At 37.5% G+C, this 16,668-nt stretch overlaps 1 protein-coding gene and 1 non-coding gene across 36 annotated transcripts in view; one reads left to right on the forward strand and one right to left on the reverse strand.

Annotated features, from left to right (window-relative positions):
* Positions 1–16,668, forward strand: part of LMO7 (LIM domain 7) — a 196,359-nt gene that overhangs the window by 125,040 nt on the left and 54,651 nt on the right. For 33 of the 35 annotated variants that reach the window (XM_045479202.1, XM_045479252.1, XM_045479261.1 and 30 more), the window contains 2 exons: positions 11,886–11,916; positions 12,715–12,828. In XM_045479202.1, coding sequence (XP_045335158.1) covers positions 11,886–11,916; positions 12,715–12,828 — 145 coding nt within the window. The remainder of the gene's footprint in view (positions 1–11,885; positions 11,917–12,714; positions 12,829–16,668) is intronic. The other 2 variants (XM_045479041.1, XM_045479272.1) reach the window with 1 other exon arrangement.
* TRNAK-UUU lies at positions 15,928–16,000 on the reverse strand. The gene has a single exon. It is a non-coding gene; the product is annotated as a tRNA-Lys (tRNA).

Raw genomic sequence — 16,668 nt, forward strand, 5'->3', positions numbered from 1 at the left:
GGGATAATGCTAGTGGGAATGTAAAGGGCATGTCTGAGAAAAGTTGTCCAGGAAATATTAGTTGAATTTGGTTTGGACTAAATATGGTGAAGGAGGGGGAAGAAGAAAGAGCTCATTAATTTCGTTAGTCTCAGAAGTTTCAAAAAAGTATTCAGAAATGAAATGGGAAAATTGAAGTTGATTGCAATAAATGCCAGCTAGTCTGAAGGATATCCAGATTGAATGTATATTGACCTTGAAAGTTAATTGAAAGGCATGGTTATGTTAATATGCATTTGAAAGCCAATTATGTTATTCCTTTGAAGCGTGTCCATTCTTTCTCAGTGGTTTATATAGGATTATTGGTGATACTTTGGTGATATTCTGAAATTTCAAGTGTTATATGGAAGGCTAAATAGGAAATGGAAAATCTGTCACAGGTGGTATATATAAATGGAAAAGTTTTAAATAATGCATGATGTTGGTTTTCTAATAAAAGGCAGATAGCTTTATACAAATTGCAACAACACCTGCAAAATCCCTTTTGCCATGCAAGATAACATTTGCAGATTCCAGGGATTAGGATGTGAATATTTTGGGGGAAGGGAATGTTTGTTATTCAGCCTACGATAGTACTCAAATTATCAATATTGTGAACAAAAAGAATTAGACATGGAATATTTGTGTTTGAACTAGGAAAATCCATGATAATACACTATGAAATAACAATATATGATATATTTTGTATACAGTTGTATATACACACATATACACATACAGACACACACACACATATATATATATAATTATTAGATAATGGCTTAAATAGAGTTTAATTGGAGGACCATCTAAGTTGATCAGGCTTTATAAGATATAATTTAATAGGACTGTGATAGAAAAAAATGAAGATCTGATGCATTATTTCTTACCACTTTAAATATGAAGGATAAGCAAGCTGGAATGCATTTTTCCAGGGTAATGAGAACACAACTCCTGGCTTATACTAGGTTGTTGTAATTCTTCAAGCATTTAGTATATATTTGCTGAGTGTCAAGTGACGATGCAGGCACTGAGTTAAGTCTTGCCCTTTCATCTAATAGTATGTTTTCTATGAACTCTTCAGGTGTGTAGTCACTGCTTGGCTATTCGTTTTGTTCACAGATTTGATCTCTTTTTCTAGATTGCCATCATTAAATGACCCTTTCCACTAATTTTCAGCCAATGGGCGTGCTTTATTTGGTTAAGAAGAGTTAGTTAAATTTTTAGATCCTCTACAACTGTGGTTCTCAACTATGGGCAGTTTTGCCCTCCATGGGGCGTTTGGCAATGTCTGGAGACATTTCTGATTGTCATAGCAAGTGTGAACAGAGTGCTTCTGGTAGCCAGTGGATAAGGCCAGGAATGCTGTTAACCCCCTGCGATGCACAGTATAACTCCCCCACAGTGAGGAACTGTACAGTTCAAAAATTTTAATGCTGGGGTGCCTGGGTGGCTCAGTCAGTTGAGTGTCTGATTCTTGATTTCATTTCGGATCATGATCTCATGGTTCGTGAGTTTGAGCCCTGCATTGGGCTCTACGCTGGTGGTTCGGAGGCTGCTTGGGATTCTCTATCTCCCCCTCTCTCTGCCCTTCCCCTGCTCATGCGTTTCTCTCTCCCTCTCCCTCTCTCTTTCTCTCTCTACCCCTTCCTCCCTCCCTCCCTCCTTCAAAAATAAATGAATAAACAAATTTAAAAAACCCAACAAAATATTAATGCTGCCAAGGTTGAGAAACCCTTCCTGGGCTAAATTTATATTGCTTCTGTGAACCTTTGGATTAAATAAAATTGTGAAAACTTTAGGGTTTTTTCTACCTTGGAATTGCTCTGGTAAATATTAAAGTGAGGCTTATCTAGAATGGTAAAATTTAGGACTGAAATGATAAAATTGGGGTGGGGATTTTTTTGAGGGGGGAAGGGGTACTAATTTTTCCCATAGTGGAAATTAGAACTTTGAAACAAGTATTAGAGGCAAGAGAGAATAATTTACTTCTGAGCAATATGGGGACTTTTGAATGTGTAACATGAACAAACAGTTTAGTATGTAACACTTTGACAGTACGGGATTTATATTCTACACACACACGGTACATTTAATATTAATTATAGCTGAGGAATTAGCAGAGTGATAACTTACTGATAACAATTTATATCCTCTTATGCTTTGCTGCAAAGAATTTTCATGTGTATCAGGAAGTAGGTAAGTTTTTACATGCTAGGCACCTGAAATATATCTTAATTTTCACAAATCTAAATGTAGATAATAGCTTTTTTTATATATAAGAAAATGTCCTTTTATGAAACTAACTAAAAAATTTTCCCATTTCATCTTGTGATTAATTTATAATCTTATTAATTTATAGTTGATGGGTACTTGTCTTACAGAAACCATACTCATAAAGGCTTAGCAGTGGTGAAGTGGGGAATCTACACTTTGTAGTTGTTCTGTCACTCTGAGAGTTATTGTGATGTATTTCATTTACGTAGAAGTCTCCTAAAACGCGTTTTGGCAATTTTCCATCTGTGGAATACCAAAATGGGTTGTATGTTCAAGATAGTGGAACATATGTCTAAACTTTTCCAGAAAAGATGGTTATGGGGAGCTTCTGACATTGTCTCTAGGAGACAGGTTTACGCAAGACATGGCTACTGCCATAGGTAGGTTTTTCAGCCAACACTTTGAGAGAATATTGAGCGACCTATTTCAGGATAATGTAGAGAGTTAATGGTTCTTTTCAGAATCAAAAAAGAAGTAAGTTATTTAAAAATAGATATGATGGTGAAAAGTGCGACTGCACTAATGCTAAAACACAGTCTTAGTATGGATTTTAGTCTATGGAAAGTATGGGTCACATCAAGTCTTAATAGTTTTAAGACTCCGGGAAAGTTTTAAGCTTTTGGAGTCTGAGTTACCTAATTGGTAATCATTAGATGACTGTGGGGATTAAAGGAGATAATACACAGTAGTCAATATAATAGTTAATAGTAAGTGCTTTATAAAGGCAATTATTTTAATATGCATTGTATAATTAAGCATAAAGTGAGCTTAAAACAGAACACAATTGCAAAATACTTCAATACTATCAGTGTCTTTTAAGAGTTTAGTAGGGGCACCTGGGTGGCTCAGTTGGTTGGGCGTCTTACTTCAGCTCAGGTCATGATCTCGCAGTTGGTGGGTTCGAGCCCCGTGTCGGGCTCTGTGCTGACAGTTCAGAGTGTGGAGCCTGCTTCAAATTCTGTGTCTCCTCCTCTGTCTGCCCTTCCCATGCTCATGCTGTGTCTCGCTCTGTCTCTCAATAATAAATAAAACATTTTAAAAAATATAAAAAAAAAAGATTTTAGTAACAGTTGTGCCAAAAGTATGAAAAAAAAAATTCAAACTCTAAGTAAAATGGATTTCTTATTGTAGGACTTCTCAGAACTTTAGTTTGCTATTGTGTATATTTAAGAAGAAAATATACACCACTTCACAAAAATTTTCTACCTTAAATCCTATTAAAATTTTGCTAGCTTCTCGTGTTCTGTGGCACATAGTTTGAGAAACACTGACTTTGAAAGTACCTCGCTTAGCATGTTCCAATATCATGATGCTAGAAGACTTAGGCTAATAGTTGAATTTCATACTGACTTGGAAAATGGGCTACAGCATCACGAAGGACACCTGAGCTATGTAGTTCAGTATTCTCATAAATTGTGTCTTTAGGACACCAGTGGTTTTGACAAGATTTTTGTTGATAATTCATTCTTTTTCCTCCTTTGAGGAGAAGCAGCCAGTAATTTAATAATTATGTGTACATGTGTAAGATATTATAAGGGTTTAAAAAACAATCCAATAATAACTCTTCAGCTCTTTTCTTAACAGCATGTTTTGACCCTGTTGGCCCCTCCATCTTCTTCCCTTCCATCTGGTGTGCCGCTCTTCCCATCACACTGGGTGGTCCTCTGTCTGCTTTGCTGGTTTCTTCTCTCTTTTTAAAAAAAAATTTTTTTTAACGTTTATTTTTGAGACAGAGAGAGACAGAGCATGAACAGGGGAGGGTCAGAGAGAGGGAGACACAGAATCTGAAACAGGCTCCAGGCTCTGAGCTGTCAGCACAGAGCCTGACGAGGGGCTTGAAGTCACGGACCGCGAAATCATGACCTGAGCCGAAGTCGGCCGCCCAACCAACTGAGCCACCCAGGCACCCCTCTTCTCTATTTCTTAAACCTTACATGTTGGGTTTTCCAGAGCTCAGTCCCTACATCTCTTCTCTATTTAGCCTTATTTTCTAGGTGATACTATTTTAGCATTATGACCTTACATTTCGTCTCTATGATGACATTTCCCCAAATTGTATCTCCAACCTAGATTCCTAGCTTGACCAACTCACTTGTGTGTCTAATTGTGTGTGTGTCCAACTTCACATTTCTATTGTGCCTGTTAATTGTCTCAACCTTAACATGTCTGAAACCAAAACCCGCTATTTCCATTGCTGCTGCTACCTAGCATTGTTACCTGTGGAAGTAAAACTACGGCTCAGCCTGTCATTGACATCCTCTCTAGCTTCTCCCCAGTACATTTGATACAGTTGAGTGTATAATTCCATTTAGTACACAGCGGACATAACGGGTACTAAATCTTGTGTTGAGAATTGCCTGTTGCCTGTTTTGGGGTTTGGGGTTGCAATATAATAGGGAATATATATGTGTGAGTCTCCAGTGCGTAATCGGTTTCATGAATAGCAAGCACTTGCTCCATGAAGTAAAAGAGAATTACAGAGAATCTGTGGTTGAGAGAGAGCGAAAACCCATCTTTTAGCTTCTGTTTCAGTTTTTAAGTGGAACTGTGTGCCAGTCAGCGACTTTGGATGCATGTTGTTTTCTTCCTTTCTCTTTAAGTAAAACTTGGCTATTCTTAGTAGTATGTGGGAGGGTATGAAATTTAATAAATTATTTTTAACAAGAGGTACTTATTTGATTGAAGAAGCATTTTATGTTGCTAGGGCAAAAACTGTTGAATTTCCAAGAGTTTTTTCTCACATAGGTAAATTCAGAAATCATCAAGTTTATCTATTTGTGCTCACTAATTACCTCCAGGTTTAATGTTATTTTCTCAAGTGTCATTTTTACAGCTTCCACACTCAGGTAGAGCTGAATTTTGCAGCATTGGTGGATTACAGTCTATGAGTCATGGGTTTCTGACATTACTGAAAGATTGTCCAATGGAATACAGTTTCATTTTTAGGGATGAAGGTGGGAGGAAAGGAAGAATTTCACTTTTTTAAATGCAGCTTGCTTTTGAGAGAAAGAATAAGTGCAGTATTCTAAGAATTCACCTTGAAATTGTTATTCACATATCTCTTCCTCCTATCTAACAGTCATTAGAGACAGGTGGTGATATTTGCTCTATATTAAATAATGCAATGGGATGAGCTTCCATTAATAGAAAAATAGAGCTTCTGTTAATAGAAAAAAGGAGTCATTATTTGATCTATTCCTAAGTTGCTTCTTTGATTCCTGCATTTGGAATGAAAGCAAGCCATTTCCTCAGAAAGTAGCATTAGAAATTATTTCCTTGCTATGTTTCTGAAAATTTCACTTGGTATCTTTAGGGTTGCTCGTAATTCCTTTTTTTCCTCGCATTTGGAGGTGACGGTCTTGTTTCACATGTAGAAATGATAGTACTGTTGTCATGAGAAGGACATCTGCTCAGAACTATCTCCACTGTCTCCTACTACCACAAATGTGCCTCCCCGCTTACCCCATACAGGTCTGACAGATTTAAAGCAGATGCCGTCCACACACTTCTACTTGTGACTGCTTATGAAATCATGACTCAGGACCTCATTTCTTGAAATATTTTTAAAGTTGTGAACAGGTGGCTAGACTTCATAAGCAACAACTGGAGGGCCGAGATTACTTAGTGGCTTGGAGAGGGACCAAGTATCTTGTGAGCCCAGTTTCTCTAACATCAGCCTGGTTTCTGAAGAGGCAATATCCAGGTCAGCTGGTGCCATGCAGGGCAGGGCAGACTAACTCTAGAAGGGTTGAGTCCCTAGGAGGAATCCCCGCCTTACTCATTCTGGGAAGTTGCCTCAGGAAGTGAATGCCAGGGGACAGAATCACCCAGTGAGTTGCAGTTGTTCTGAGGAACAAAAATGGAAGCTTATTCAGGGTCAAGAAAGGGGGACCTTAGGGCTGTAGGATTAGGGGCCAAGAGAAGAATGAGTGCATGTGGCAGGGCAGACATGGGTGGGTAGGAAGCTATAGTTGAGCCCCATATAGAATTTCAGATTCCTGCTACTAATGTGGCAGGGCAGACATGGGTGGGTAGGAAGCTATAGTTGAGCCCCATATAGAATTTCAGATTCCTTGTTAGCCAGAGAAGCTTTGGGAAGTGGCAGGTGGGACCACACTTCTCATCGTTCCTAGTACGATGTAGGGAAGTCTTCCACCATGGTAACTGGAGCAAAAATAATACCACTCTAGAAGACGTTCCAGCTTGAGTTTTTAATCATGTTTCCTTGATGGTAGAGTAAGACAACTGTATTTGATCTTTACCGATTGGTAAAGGTTTGACAGGATGGGAGCTGAGATTTATGGAGGAAAGATGATTTTGAAGCATGGAGAATTCATTTCTTAGGGGGTTATGATATTGTGGCAGAGCATGAGAAGATTGAACCTTTCGCTGTTGCAAATGAGGAAGTTGATTCCTTGAGGAAAAGGGGTATCAAGATATAGGAGAGGAATAGAAAAAGAGAAGTGGGTTTAGGCTTAAAACTATGAAGTTTTACCTAATTTGGGGGAAAATTCCCTCCCATCTCTTCGTCCTTCATTTTCTGGACTGGCTCCATGAGTGGCTTTAGGTAACTTCTACCTGAACATATTGAGTGCAGACCTGTGGCTGATTCCAGAGATACATCCATGAGTCAGGTGTGGCCCCAGCTCTCTGCACTCTACCAGAAGAGACTATAGGCTATAGTGGGTGCATGTGTGTGGACCTGAGGTCAGGTCTTCAGATTAATAGAAGGTATTTAGAAATATAGTAAATTGGATTGTGAATAACTTGTTCTGCGAGTGTTCCACAAGATGAGCAAACATTTCTAATAAATTTTAACTTGATAAACGAGGGATGTCTTGCACGAGTAGTACATGACACTGAATGTCACATGATTACAACTAAGCCAATGGTTCTTGAAATTTGCTTTGATATACAAGTGCTTTGGATTACAAGCATGTTTCTGGAACAAATTATGCTTGCAAACCAAGGTTTTACTGTGCTTTTGATGAAGCCCTAGAACACAACTGGCTACACCAAACTATAATAAAACTATAATGTCATCCTTTGTGTCCAAACTGTGCTATCAGATATTAGGGAGACAGATTTTTGGCCATGTAAGCAGGTTTTTTTCCTCCAGTTTTGAGCTTTTGGAGAATTTACAGGGTTGGTCAAGGCAGTTTACAGTAGAAAAAGGATGGATGATGAGGGTTTGATGCAAATATGGATGTTTGGCCAGTGATGGTAATACCCCACCAGTTTGCTTTGCCCTTTGTTTGACTGTATTCTAGAGATCATTAACTGTTCAAAACTTTCCATAACGTGAGAGTGTCTTGAATTATGCTTCACAGAAATGTCTTTTCTGAGGAAGGACTTTGTGTGTAGGGAAACTTGACTGTCCTCTGGCCACTTCTCTTCCCCACACTATTTGGTTGAGATGGATAATTAGAGGATAGTTTTGAAATGTCTCCTTTACTTGATCTGCTTCCGTTAAGCACTTCTTAAATTTCTTATTTAAGCCCAGCAAGACCTGGTGTGTTGTTCCTAGGTAAGACTATGAGAGTTCAGTAATATGACCAAGTTCTCACGACTAGTAAAAGTGGAGCCAGAATTCACACCCAGAGGTGTGACCTCAGAGCCTACCCTCTTAGCCATGCTGGCTCTTCATGGAAGAACCTGGCATGGGTATCTCTGGAAGAGAGCTAGAACATCTGCATGGAATTTATTTCCCTTTGTTTAAAGATGGTATTTCTTATAAAGGAGGAATCAGACCTAGGACTTCCTGGTTCAAAGGATTCCTAAAAGCTATTAGGGTAAGGTAGTTACAGAAGGATGTGTTCACTGATGGGCTCACTTGAGAGTTTATGCCTCTTTTCTTCCTGACCTCCAGTAGAAGGTTCAGAGGTCTGTGATGGGCATGTTTTCTGGCCCTTTGTCAGGTAGCAAAGAAATTACCAGAGCTATTTCATATAACAGTGGAGGATTATATCTATGTTTTACTTGTGATTTTTTGGATATTAAACACAATATTCAAAAATTAGTGTATGACACACAGAGAAGACTAGCAACATATTCAATATAGTCATTTATTGACATTATTAATGTTTCACCTCTACCCCCTTTGATGGTGAATTTGGGTTTCAAGGAAAGTTTGGATTCTTTTGGCTTTTGGCTTTCAGAGCTCTGATGGGAAGCTCTTCATTGCAGGGACTAAAACCTTATCTTTGTACTTAGCACTCTAAAGTTGGTCTTTGTTTTTGAAGCTCTACCTTTTTGGACTCACTGATGTACAGTGGTAAAGAATTCCCTTTTATTGCAATCTTAGAAATAGTATTTTAAAAAAGAAACCCAATTATGGATATCAATACAATTTGAATCAATTGGATATGTTTTAAGCAAGGTAATGCAATTTAACTGTTCTTTGACATCATGAATATTTATTAGGACTCCCCTGAGCTATTATCATTTTAGGCTTTCTCTTGCTAAGTTACATTTTTGTAAACTAAATAAATGTATTCAGTCAATATTTGAGAGCATCTGTGTGCCATGCACTGTGCTAGGCATTGTTAATAAAATATTATGTGGTTGCCAAGTGGTAAACCTGTCTTAAGACACCTGAGATATGACAATAAACAAAACCACAAAAATCCTTTTGGAATCTGGTGCAGGAGAGCCGTAATGAATGCATGCATGCAGTAGATGGTTAGAAGTACAGAAATAAAGCAGGGATGAGTGGTGGGGAGTATCAGACAGGCTGGTTGCAATTTTAAATATCTGGGTCCAGCATGGTTTCAATAGGAAGCATTTGTATGGAGCTTGGTGAATAAATGGGCTCTGCCCTCTCTAGCTTATAGTCTAATGATAATGTTCCTTGATGAACACTTACCATGACAGTAGGGATTCTGCTAAGTACCTGCATACATTTTCTCCTCATCTACTGAACTGGGGACCATTATCCCCAGTTTCATTAGAAGGAAACTGAAGCTTTGAGAGTCAAATTGTTCAGATGGACATAGTAGAATCCAGATCTGACCCAAAGCCCATCCTCTTACACATGGTGTTACACCATGTCAACTCTTGAAGTATTTGTGGAGGAATTAGCTAACTTTGTAGATAGGGCTGCCTTATTTTTGTTCTGTTGTGTTGGGCAGTAACTTGGCTGGCTCATGGAAAGTCTGTGTTACCATGAGCTTCCCTTTGAGCCTGTTCTATTTAAAAGGCTTTGGGATTGTGCCCGGTGGCCGCAGAAGGCAAGGAAGCCACCTAGTTACTGACTTCCATGCGGTGGATTGTGTTTGCTATGTGTCAGAGAGTGGCCTCAATTGACTCCAGTAAATCATTGACTACTTGAATTCCTGGCATTACATTTCAGTGATAGGATACTAATTTGACTGGACTACATATCATTGTGTCCAAGAATGCATTATAAATGCTCATACATAGAAGAGAATGTAAAGTGTGTGGAAGGTTATAGTGCCAAGGTTACTGCTTATTATGTTTGTTACAGAATAGACCCATACCTCGCATTTATAGCGTTTGCTTTATTGTAATAAAAAGTAAATGGCAAAGGAGTGTGTTGGAATAGAAGCCTCCATGAGGGGAAGTGGAAAGGAGGTCAGGGGTTCAAGAGAGCTTTCTTCCTTCTGCCCTCAGTGTGCTTAAGAGAATATTCCACTCAAAGCATCCCATTTTAATTGGATGGCAGTTTTCAGTGTAGCCTATGCTTTGTGTTGAATATTAATAGCTCTTTTGTGCTTAATTTCTGGGGTGTATATGTTGATCATTGTAAAAAGAAGCTCTATATTTTACAACTCTATGTGCTATTTTTTTAATGATCAGCTTTTAGTGATCCCCCTCCATTAACTGCTTCTAAAACTAAATGTTTTTGATTTTTACAAGATGATTTTCTTTTACTTAGGAGATAAGCTATGATTTGAGCACTTCGGCTGTACAATTTATTCTTTTCATTTACCTCTTTGAAGTATAATAGAAATATATAAAAGGATATGTATTATAAGTGTACAATTCAAAGACCTCAGAGAAAGAGAACCCTTAGGTAGCCAGCTTCTAGATCAAAATAAAGGGAAATACCAGTGTCCCCTTCTGTTTCTAATCATTCCACCATCCTTCCCCACAAGGGTAACCGGTCTCTTGACTTCTCCCATTATATCTGTGTTTTTGTACTTGCTATGAATAGTCTGTACTGTTTGTGTTTGGCTGCTTTTGCTTCTCATTGCTAGACTGAATCATGTGGTTGCATGCAGTTCCAGATTGCCCGCTCTTGTGGTCATATAATATTTCATTGTGGGTATCCTGTAATTTATCCATCCTATTGTTAAAGACATATGTGCAGCTTCCAGTTTATTCTGTCATGAAAGGTGCTTCCGTAAACCTCATAAATGACTTTTGGTGAATATATGTAGGCATTTCTGTTCAGTAGACACCTAGGGGTGGAATTGCTGGGCCATAGAATATGCATAGACTTGGCTTGAATAGTTACTACCAAATGGATTAAAAATTAAAAAGTAGTTGATCAGTTTATATTTCTGCAATAGTGTGGGAACTTGTGGATTCTGTTTTTGTCCTGTGCTGGGATGGGTGGGAGGTGCATGTTATTCTAGGGTCCATTTCACTTCATGTTTGTTTTACAGAAAGGAATGGCCATAGCTGTCTCATTGATTCTTTGAAAGCTAAGTTAAATATTTGTGTGCTCATTCTCTCCCCTTTTTCCTTTCTGTATACATGTCTTCTATGTTAGATATGTGTTTTATATATCTCCTATGTACACAGGACATATATGTATATACATTTTATTTGGCAAATATACATCACTTACAGACTTTAGGCTAGAAAGCCACCTTAGAGGTCACCTAGTTCTGGCTTCTCCAGTCTGAATTAGCAACAAGCCTGCTTATAAGTGTGTCTAATGACAGCAAGTGCATTAGTTTAGGGTAACCCTTTGTTAATGAGTTTATGTTGCTTCTTCAACATTGTGCTGACATCTGCCTCCTTTTAACTTCTCCCATAAATATCATGCCCTTTTACAGGTGAGGGAGAAAACTCATGATTCTCGTGACAAAGTAAAATCGCTTCAAGCAGAGATTCATGGCCATTTTTTAAATTGTACTTCTCAACATCTGCAGGACCTTGATCTCTGAGCATTTTGCTCTGAGTAACTTGGATGAAAAACCCATGGACGATAGAAAAGAAAATTCTGCAAAAATGCTTTTTCTCCCCCTCTTTTTTTTTTCTCAATTTTTGTTGCATGAGCACACTGATTCTTGCTTCCTGCTCTCCCCACTTTTCGATTGGTTTTAAACATTGTTTAAAATGAAAATACAAAAAATGCCAATAGTGTGCTTAAAAAATCTATAATGAAAAAAATGAGAGAAAGACAAACTTGCTTATAGATAATGGACCATTCTATTTCATGAAATCAACGAATGTTGAAAAATTCTGATGGATAATATGCAGTTTAAGGTTTTTGAATGTCCAGGTGGCATTAATATTCATTTAGAATAAAAGAATTTTTAGAATAAAAGAGTTTTTTCTACTTAATAATTGAAGGCTCATAGATGTTACTTAATAAGCATTTTCTCTTTTCTTTACAGGCAAGAAGAGACTGATAGGAGAGTGAAAAATGTAAGCTATATTTAAGGGAACATTATTAATGGTTTTTTACTTACATGTTCTGTAATAAGGCAGTGGTATCTAAAAATATCTGATACACTCTGAATCCTTTTTCTAATGGAATTTCTGACAGTAGCCAACAAGTCAGGAACTCTAAATATGTTTAAATAAGGTTAAGCCATATGTTCTCTGACATCAGAGTGTAGGAGGGTAGGTGAAACCTGGGAAGTGGCATCTTATATGTGAGTAAGGGTGGGAAAGGCAAAAAACACACTTCAGGATCTTTAGAGGTGTAAGTCAAACCACAAGGTCAGACTTTAAGGAAAAACACTGAATGTGTAAGAACTCCGGGTAATTGCTCAGTGCACACTTCTATCTCTTAACATTCTGCATATTAGAAGAGTTTCTAAAACTGTGACAGCTTTAGTTAAAAAAAATACAAGAGCTCAAGATCCTTATTAAGGAAGCTGAGAATTCCTGATTTTAAGAGTTTAAGCTGTAAATTTGTTGGAAAAATTTATTGCTTTGGAAGTTTAATTTGCTTTCTTCATAAATGTTTTCCTTCAGATGAACTAATAGATTATACAAATGCCTATTGACATCTGAGCTTTTGGTCTGAGAATGTGCTCGGAGACAGAAATCTAAGAATAATTAACATTTTTAATGGCCCTTCTCCTTCACATAATTTAAAAGAAAACCTACTTTTCAACCATAGATAAATATGCTATCTTCTGTCTGGAGTGCTCAGCTGCATTTGAACTTGCAACTAGTTACTAACTAGACTGATGTTGTTTCATGGCATTTTTCAAGGTTTTGATAACATTGTACTGGTTGGGAAGAAAAGCACAAAGTAACCCCTACTATAATGGACCCTATCTTAATTTGAAAGCATTTGAGAATCTTTTAGGACAAGCTCTGACTAAGGTAAGGAAACTACATCTGGATGCAATGAATACTGTTCCTTATACTACTTCTTTGTCCTCCTCCCCACTCCCTGTATTCCTTTCCTTCCACTTTCCTTTTTCGTTCTTCCCCTCTTCTAACAAATATGGCAGCTCCTATTATCTTTACTCCACTCTGGATTGTGCTGGGTAGAAAGCATTGTTATTTATTTGCTGGCTTTGTATGCCACCGCAAAGCAGTGAGGGAGTCTAGGTATTTATTTCTTAATTTTAGGTAATTCAATGACCGACATATCTGCTTCCTTTCTAAGGCACTGGATATAAGTTAACTCTTTCTATATTAGGAAATTCAACCTGTATTAGAGAGGTGCTGCAGGATAGCTACTGTGTGTTGAAGTTACTCAGTTTCTCTATCTTAATATCTTGTCATGTTTCATTAGATCTCTATACCCATACTCCATCCTCCCCATAATTTTGTCATATTGCTTGTGTTTCCTAGACAGCAGTATGCTGTTACATGAAACGTGATATGGGCTTAAATTAGAATCTTTTGTTTTAAACACATTTCTAGTCCTTTATGTCCTGAAGTCAGTGTTGTAGCTTTTGAATGCTTAAGGATTCCTTGAGGGGGGTCAAGTGTCAGGGCTGACCATAGTTCTGTCAAATTTTCATTTATAGGATCCAAATGGGGAAATTAAGTTCTCTAGGGGGATATTTATCCAGGGGAATTTACAGTGCTCAGAAGAAAATAGGTAGTTAAAATAATATACCATCATCTGATTCATAGTAGTTGCTCCATGGGTTTTTATGGTGATTAAATGGTACTGTACCAATAAGGCATTTAACATTAGTCTCTGGCACATTGTAAGGATGAAATAAATGTTAGTTACCATGATTGGAAGATAGAAATTTAGGCCAGGATGAAAATGAGCACCTTGCCTAACATCTACTTTGATCTTGAAATCCTTTTGCTTGAGTCTGGCCACATATACTGTAGAAATATGAGATTATAGAGCAAAGAAGATTAAAGTATTCCTTCTTGATTTTTATTTTTGAATTGTAGGGAGCGGATGGTACTTCACCCAAATTCTTTGAAACAGTTAATTCAGGTTATAGAGCATTGTTCTAGATGTTGGAAAAACAGTCATGAAAGGCCCATTATCCTAGAGCACCAGTGTCTGATGGAGACAGATGAACAGGTCACAGAAGTTGAAGGAGATAAGGCTGTGACGGATGAATGTGCAGGTGGCCTGGGGCATGAGCAGAGCCTTGCCTTACAGTTATGTCAGCTAAGAAAACATCCAGTTAAAAATCATGTGGGGCTTTGGCTCCTGCATCAGTGCTCTCTTCACAGCCTTTGGTTCTTTTTATGGCAGTCTGACTCAGGTTGAATAACCCTAGTACAGCATTTGTGCTGGGAATGCTTTATTAAAAGCTGTTTCCTGTCACCAGTGTCACAACCAGAATAGGTAAAAAAAAAATTGATCAAACCTCAGTTGTTGCCATTCCATTATTATGGAGTGGGGATAGCAGTAAGAAGTGTGTAAATATGTATGATCTCTGTTTTGTATCTGTTCTGTTCCACTCAAAGTCATTGTGTTCAGATGTTTCCCACTGAAGTAGATAATGCTTAATGGCCAATCCAGAATGTCAATTAAAAAACAACAACAAAAAAAAATTTGTGAGCTGTTGGACCTGAGTCATCATATAATCGGAGATGACTCATTTTAGATGACTTGTCAGAGGGCAGTCCTCGTAAAAACCAGGCACCAAGGCCAGACTCAGGTTCTTTGATAACTGAGGTGGCCCATCATCAATAACTTTAAGATAGCTTTTTATGAGGTCAAAAATCATCTCACTGAGTGTTGAGGACTCTGATACTTCCACAAGTGCATGTCTAAGAAACCTGAAAGAGCTAAAGATATATTTTAAAAAATTGTAATCTTTGTATATTTTGAGAATTAGTGGGTGGTACCAGCACTAGGCCCAGCTTCCCCATCTCCTTGAAAATAAGGTACAAGGTAGGTGCTGACATTTTTACGATAGGATATCAATGCTAATGCCAGGGTGTCTGGCATCGAAAGTATATGAAAGCTCACGTAAATCCACTAGATCTTATTGGTGCTTCATACATTTGTCCAACAGTTGAACCATGAGTTGACAGAGTCTCAGCCAAAAGTGTGCCTGGGACAGCTGCTAATGATGCATTGTAAACATTCTTTTTTCAACTTTATCCATATGTTGAAAATGTTCATAATTATAAAAGTTGAAAGAATACTACAACAAATACCCAAATATGTACTGTCTGGTTCAATTGTTAAAAACTTCCCATACTGGCTTTATCCATGTGTCTATCCATTCATCTGTTTTTACTTAACCATTTCAAGGTAAATTGTAGATTTCTTATGTCTAAAAACTCAGCATGCATCTCTTAAGAGTAAGCATATTCTTCCATATAGCTACAATGTCTATTATGTTGAAGGAAATTATTAAATGTTCCCTACTATCTATTACCTAGTCCGTATTCAGAATTTCCCAATTGTCTCCCAGCTTTCTTTCATGGCTCATTTTATCTGAATTCTGAGTAATCAAGATTCACATATTACATCTGGGTGTTAGGAATTCCTACGTTCTTTAAACTGTCTCTGTAGTTTGCTCATCTGAGACTAGCATTTCTGATTTATATACTAATGACATTGTATGAAAAAATTAGTCATTAGATGTTCTTTGATTACTATGTATCAGGACAAGGCTAAGGGCTTTATAATTTTGCTTAAATCCTAATTTTAAAAAGTCCAGTTTTGGGGCACCTGGGTAGCTCAGTCAGTTGAATGTCCGACTCTTGACTTTGGCCCAGGTCCTGATGCCAGGATCGTGAGGTCGAGCCCCACGTGAGACTGCTTAAGATTTTGATTTTTCTCTTTCTGTCCCTCTGCCCTTCACCCCAGCTCGTGCTCTTTCTCTGTCTCTCAAAAAAAAAAAAAAAAAAAAAAGTCCAGTTTTATTTTGCTATTAACTTTTTCATAAAGGAATGTTATTCAAAATAATGCTTATATACGTATTATATATATTTGTATAATGTATATAAATTTTAAAAGATTTTACCTTTAAGTAATCTCTACACCCAACATGGGACTTGAACTCATAACCCTGAGATCAAAAGTCGCATGCTCTACCGACTAAGCCAGCCAGGTACCCTCAAAAGGATACTTGTAATAAGTTCTATATAATTTACAAACCTATGGCTAATCACATTTGTTATCTATTTATCTCTCATGTGAGCCAAACAAATAAATACTTACTAAGATTGAGGGAAAGTAAATTTTGAATGTCTGCAGACAAGTCTACTTTCCTTGGCTCAGATCTAGGTGTTGTGATCAGTGGAAATGAATGAACTCTGTGGTGTATGCCTGCTGTCCTTGCCCTTTAATCTGTTTTTAAAGTTTTTTCTTAAGAAACTATGAGTTAAAGTTACTTTATTCTAAACACTGCAAATATTTCCTGGAGGGTAGGCTGACTAGAATCTTGTTAACTTACCTCCTTTGGAACATGGAAATTAAGGTTGACTTTTTGCTTTGACTCCTTTCATGTTTATTGCCAGATACCTGTAGTCACTGATTTTTAGCATTTGAATCTAGTATTAGCTTCTCTTTTATTAAAATGCCCCCCCCACACTTATTTTTAGATAAACTGTAGTCTTTTATTAAATACTATTGAATACCTCCTCATTGTTACCTAAGTGCCAAATACTGTGGGAAAATATTTACAGATTTATACTCTGATTTTTGTCAGATTTTTTTTTTTTAATGTTTAACAGAGAAATCTCATTGCCACACCTATCAAATATAGCACAACTTGAGCT

Source organism: Leopardus geoffroyi, chromosome A1, assembly GCF_018350155.1.
Source record: "Leopardus geoffroyi isolate Oge1 chromosome A1, O.geoffroyi_Oge1_pat1.0, whole genome shotgun sequence".
NCBI classification, from domain to species: domain Eukaryota; kingdom Metazoa; phylum Chordata; class Mammalia; order Carnivora; family Felidae; genus Leopardus; species Leopardus geoffroyi.